Source organism: Nycticebus coucang, chromosome 16 (genome assembly GCF_027406575.1).
Source record: "Nycticebus coucang isolate mNycCou1 chromosome 16, mNycCou1.pri, whole genome shotgun sequence".
Lineage (NCBI taxonomy): Eukaryota > Metazoa > Chordata > Mammalia > Primates > Lorisidae > Nycticebus > Nycticebus coucang.
The window spans coordinates 78816383-78822380 of record NC_069795.1 but is presented as its reverse complement, the minus strand read 5'-3'; the positions used below and the strand labels follow the sequence as shown (position 1 = coordinate 78822380).

General features: G+C 53.6%; 1 protein-coding gene across 1 annotated transcript; it reads left to right on the top strand.

The window, feature by feature from the left end:
• Positions 1–229: 229 nt before the first annotated feature.
• On the top strand, positions 230–3302 carry FAM43A (family with sequence similarity 43 member A). The gene has a single exon (XM_053564661.1). The coding sequence runs from the start codon at positions 1150–1152 to the stop codon at positions 2419–2421; it is 1272 nt and encodes a 423-aa protein (XP_053420636.1). The 5' UTR covers positions 230–1149; the 3' UTR covers positions 2422–3302.
• The last annotated feature ends 2696 nt before the right edge of the window (positions 3303–5998 follow it).

The following is a 5998-nucleotide window of genomic DNA, read 5'->3' as shown; positions in this document are numbered from 1 at the left end:
TCTGCAGAGGAAAGAGATGCTGGTAAATTTGGGGTGCGATTGCCGGATTGGATCGGTCCCCGCCCTTTCTCCGCCAATGGCTACAACTGGGTCCCTTTAAGAGACCAGAAATTTGCCGGGCGTTGGAGCCTGAAACGGATCGTTTTCTCTGCTCCTCCCCTGTCCCAGCGCGGCGAATGGTTCGCGCCGGCCTATATTTACCCGAGATCTTCCCCTCGGACGGCAAGGATGTGAGGCGGGCGAGGCGGACCCTGCTCGCTGCACCGGAGAGGGCGCACTGCAAAGGCGGGCAGCCGACCTAGGAGAGCCCGCGAGTGGAGTTGGACACCCACCGAGGTTAGAAATGAGGTAGCGGCCGTTCCCAGAGCGGACCATGGGCGCGTCCCGCCCGCGGAGACCAGCGCTACCTTGGCCAAGCCAGCCGGGACAGTGAGGCGGCCGAGCGCGAGTCCCAATGAGCGGAGATGCAGTGAGCGGCTGCCGGACTGCTGTGCGGGGCCCGGCGCGGCCAGCCGGACCTGCCATCTGACCGCACTTTGGGCAAGCTGCTGATTCTGGGACCAGCCCAGCTTAAGGGCTCTCAGTCTCCAGCACCCCTTGGGGTAGGGAACACTGGCCCTGCGGCACACTCACTGTAGAGTTCCCGAGATTTCTGGCCCCAGGCCCGGGGTTTGTGTGTGTGCCAGGGGCCCCTTTTCACTCTTGCTGGGGAGTCCCTACATATTCTCGCACCATTCCAGGTGCTTTTGATGGGGCTCCCTTTATTTATTTGCACGCGCGCATCTCGTGTCTTTCTAAGACATTTTGCTCCACTCCCGTTCCCTCTTTCTTTCCTTTTGCTGCTTGCCTGAGACTCTGCCCTGGTCCTCGCCCCGGCTGGGGTAGTCTGTGTCTGTGTGTGTGTGTATGTGTGTGCGCGCGCGGGCTTTCCCCCTCCCCCATTTTCTTCTCTTTTAAAAATTCTACCCCCACCTCCTGCGGGATTCCTTATACACATTTCTCCTCCTCTCCTCCCAACTCCCTACCACTGGGCCTCTCCCAGCTGAGTTTTATTTTTCGGTCTTGCCCGGGCCGAGGCGGGTGGCTTAGCGGGGCTCGCATCCGGCGCTCCGCCGCCGCCGCCCAGTTGTGCCGGGGCGCCCTTCGGAGATGCTGCCGTGGAAGAAGCACAAGTTCGAGCTGCTGGCCGAGGCGCCGCCGCGGCAGGCGTCCAAGCCCAAGGGCTACGCTGTGAGCCTGCACTACTCGGCGCTCAGCTCGCTGGCGCGGGCTTGCCCCGAAGGCGCGCTTAGCCGAGTGGGCAGCATGTTTCGCTCCAAGCGCAAGAAGCTACATATCACCAGCGAAGACCCCACTTACACCGTGCTCTACCTGGGCAATGCCACCACCATCCAGGCGCGCGGCGACGGCTGCACCGACCTAGCCGTGGGTAAGATCTGGAGCAAGAGCGAGGCCGGCCGTCAGGGCACCAAGATGAAGCTGACGGTGAGTGCGCAGGGTATCCGCATGGTGCACGCTGAGGAGCGCGCGCTGCGCCGGCCGGGCCACCTCTATTTGCTGCACCGCGTCACCTACTGCGTGGCGGACGCGCGGCTGCCTAAGGTCTTCGCTTGGGTGTACCGACACGAGCTAAAACACAAGGCGGTGATGCTGCGCTGCCACGCTGTGCTGGTGTCCAAGCCCGAGAAGGCGCAAGCTATGGCCCTGCTACTCTATCAGACATCAGCCAACGCGCTGGCGGAATTTAAACGCCTCAAGCGGCGGGACGACGCGCGTCACCAGCAGCAGGAGCTGGTGGGCGCGCACACCATCCCGCTAGTCCCGCTGCGCAAGCTGCTCCTGCACGGACCTTGCTGCTACAAACCGCCGGTGGAGCGCAGCCGCAGCGCGCCCAAGCTTGGCTCCATCACCGAAGACCTGCTCGGCGAACAGCAGGAGCAGGAGCTGCAGGAGGAGGAGGAAGAGGAGCATCCGGTGGGCTGCCTGGAGGAAGAGGACTGTACCGGGGAGGGAGAGCCAGGACTGGAGGAGGCCGAGGCGCAGCAGGCGCTGGTGGTGGCCATGCACTTAGAGTGCGGGGACTTGCTGGACACGCTGGAGAATGGCCGCGAGGAGGCGCTGGGGGGCGGCGGGGGCTCGATGGGTCCGGGAGCCGGGCCTCCGCCTCTGCCGTTGGGCAGCGCCTCCGACATGAAGGCCGAGCTGTCGCAGCTTATTAGCGACCTGGGCGAGCTCAGCTTCGGCAACGACGTGCGCACCCTGCAGGCGGACTTGCGGGTGACGCGCCTGTTGTCGGGCGAGAGCACCGGCAGTGAGAGCTCCATCGAGGGCGGGGGCCCAGACGCCACCTCCGCCACCACCGTCGGGGACTCGCCCGGACCCCCCGATAGCGCCAGCCTGGACGAACCCCATTCGGGCTGAGCTCCCTGCAGACTCTTTTGTACGCCCCCGGCCGTCTGTAGTCGGACAGCCTCCCTGTTCCCTGCCCGCCCCCAGGAAAGGGGAAATGGGGCATAGGAGGCCCTGACCTACACCTAGGCCCAGGCCGAGAATTCCCCCTGGCTGCTCCCCCCTTCCCTCGCACCAACCCTTTAGGTTCTGTTTGAGGCGGACTCAGGTTGCGTTTGGGGATGTGGACAGATTTAAGAGAGGGGAACACCCTTCGAGAAGGGAGAGACCAGCCTTCTGCGGGGGGATGAAGGAAGGCCGGCAGGGCTGAACTTAGCAAAAGACTCCCTTGCTGGCCAGTTTCCTGTTTGTGGGGCAGCTGAGGCCTGAGGAGGAGGGGTTAACTTCCTCCCCCTGCCCCCTGGGAGTGGCCTTGCCCTGTCATTGACATGTCATTGAAAAAAAAAAAAAAGAATCTGCTCTCAACAACGTTTGCGACTTCAATGCCACCCCTTTGCTCCCAGTTCTTTTCGGTGCAAGAGCTTGGGCTGTTTACCTCAAGACTCAAACCCTTGAAATTCTGCCAAATTCCTCAAATAACTGTTGGGGTGGGGGGCGATGAAAGAAAGTTGCATTTTGTTTACAGTTAAAGACATCCAATATCTGGAAAAGGAGTTTTCCTTTAGAAACACACACACACACCCTCTCCTCTTGCCCAAAAGATCTCACTCCATGATACTGTGTAAAATATTTTTGCACTGTTGTGAAGTATTTTTGACATCTTTATTTTGTACATAACTGTGTTCTCAGAGCCGAGTGTTTATATCTTTTGCTGTGCAAAAGAAACATGTAAATTGTTGTTCAGTTGTATATACAGAAATGTGTATAAAACATTTTGTTATTTTTTAAAAGTAGCACTGTTCCGGTTCTGTTTGCAGGGCAGTGGGGAAGAGAATAAAGAGGAAGATTTGCCAGAATAGGTGAGCCTCTGGAACTGCTGCTCAAGGTTGGAGAGGACGTGTCCCATCCTGGGATGGTGTAGGATGACAGTCTTTAGCCTTTGCTGGGCTTGGAGAGAATTGGGAAGAAGGTTCATTTTATGCATATGGACCTCTGCAACTCTGGATACTGTGTCTGGGGTCAGCTTTCTCACCATATCCCATATTCTCACTTATAAAGTTGTGCGAGTGTGACTTTTTCTGGTCTCTCTGAGTTAATTTTTGGAGAGGCCAGGGTGAATTCCATTTTCCACCTGTGAGATTATTTATGGAGGAGTGACTTTCCAGGTCTGCTGAGGTTTTACCACTTCCTTCTGTGGGTCACACTAACGATCAAGTATAAAGATCCCACCTAATCTTTTCCTTTATAAACAGCCAAGGAGCTTCAAAGATGAATTAGAAACCCAAAGAAAGTCCCCACGGGGCTCCCTTAAGAGCAGGACCCTCTCTGTTTTTCCTGGGAGGAAAACCAAAGAGAGAGAAAAGTTGACAAGTTCCAATCACGGTGCGAATGAGTCATGGTGCAGGTGGGGTGGTGGATGGGCAGCTTACAGATCCCATTTCCTTCCCTTCCACAGCCCAGCATGACCCAGTGGGGGAATGGTGTGGAGGTCAAGGCGGAGAGGAGCTATTAGCACTGGGTCCTGGTGTGCATGTTTTAGTGTTTTCATGCTTTCTGTGTGTTTGTTTCTGTTGTAAACTCCAAACAGATGTCTCTAGTTTGGCTACACCCCATCAGCTGGAAGTTGTAATAAGATGCTGCCAAAACTGTGCCTTCTGCAAATTATATTTTCCCTTTGCCCCTTTGGGCCTCTTTTCCTGTCTTGCAGAAATGGATCTCATTCCTGGCCTTCCCTGGTGTCCTGAGGTCACTTTGCTTTGTGTTCATCCTACGTATGCTCTAAGCAGCTAGACTCAGAGATGCTAAGGAGCGTGGAATTTGCAGGAGTCATAGAGGAAGGAGAGTTAAAGATTTTCTTCCTAACTGATGGGAGTGTGTCAGGCATAGGACTATTAAAAAAAAAAAAAAAGCAAGGAGGGAGGAGTGGGAAATATTTAAAAAAAAAATTCTTCTTAAGGGCATTAAGACAAGGTCCAAGCCTTGAGTCTATTGTACTTTGATTTGGTTGAAAATTCTTCCTCTCTTGGGCGGCGCCTGTGGCTCAGTGAATAAGGGCGCCAGCCCCGTATACAGAGTGGTGGGTTCAAACCCAGCCCTGGCCAAACTGCAACAAAAAAATAGCTGGGTGTTTTGGCGGGTACCTGTAGTCCCAGCTACTCAGGAGGCTGAGGCAAGAGAATCGCCTAAACCCAGGAGTTGGAGGTTGCTGTGAGCTGTGTGACACCACGGCACTCAACTGAGGGTGATAAAGTAAGACTCTGTCTCTACAAAATAATAATAAGGAAAGTTCTTCCTCTCCCTGAATACCCCAGATATACATCATTGAATAACATTTAAAAACCTGCAGGTAGAGGGAGGTCAGAAGAGTCAAATCCTGGCCTACCTATCCACCACATGGATGTGCCTTCTACTCTGATGCCCTACCTGATCAGAAGGCAGCTGTGTGGGCCATCTCTGTCCTGTGTAACTACATTTCACATTTCAAATTATTTCTACACATTGCCAAGTTCCTCTGCTGTTTGAAACTGATGAAGAGATAAAACAGTAAAGATAGATGGCTAATACTTGGGGGTGGGGCAGGGTCTATGTGTCTTCATTCTTATTCAATTTATGTGTCCAATGAGAATGCCAGGGTTGGCTTTCATCCCGGATGAACGGGGTGTATGGTGATTGGTCAAAAGCTTCAGGCAAAGAAATTTAAACCAACACCATCAATAGATATAAGGCAACTGTCTCCTTAAAGTTTGATTATTTCTCTTATTTGATTTATAAATACGTGGGGGGGGTTGAGGGTTGAGGAGGTGGAAGGAGAAAATAAGGGGGCTGCAAAAGAACCAGCTCCACCCCCAGCCCGCCCCAGGCCCTCCCCTCCTCCTTCTCTCTGCTTTTTGGCTTTCCTCCCCACTGCACCCGAGGGCTCTGACTGATGTAATTCTAGAAGAGATTCGAAGGTGATACATGATTCACTCTTTCTTATGTCTCAGTCTTCCAGGGATGATATCACTAGAGCAAAAAGAGATATTTTGAATGACAAAAAGAAATGAAAAAAACCTCAAAAAACGAATTTGCTCCTGGCACTTGGAGGGAAGAGTGGCATGGACCAAAGCAAAGCTGAATAGTTAAATGAAAGGCACATTCCAGGAGCACCTGAAGTCTGGTTTGCTCATCGCTTTTAGCTTTTCCTTCTTGCAAGGTGAGGCTTGTGTTTCTCCTTGACGTAACCTGATGTTCCTTTAAATGCAGTGAGACGCTCTCACATTCTTTCCCAGCCTAAGTAATGCTGAGAGTCTAACAAAGCAGCACGGACTGTGTGAAAAACAGAGTGACTTCTGGGGGCAAGAGAGATGTTGCAGGGCTGGAGGTGTGAGTCCACAGATGGGGTGTTTATCACCTTCTCTCCGGCAAATACCCCATGTTCACTTCTACAGTTCTTTGTGTATGTTGAGGGAGAAGGCAGGAGGAGTAATGGTGTAAAATAAGCAATATTTTA

What these genes read in the sequence shown, in the direction of transcription:
- FAM43A (XM_053564661.1), top strand. Translation starts at nt 1,150, where the DNA reads ATGCTGCCGTGGAAGAAGCACAAGTTCGAGCTGCTGGCCGAGGCGCCG.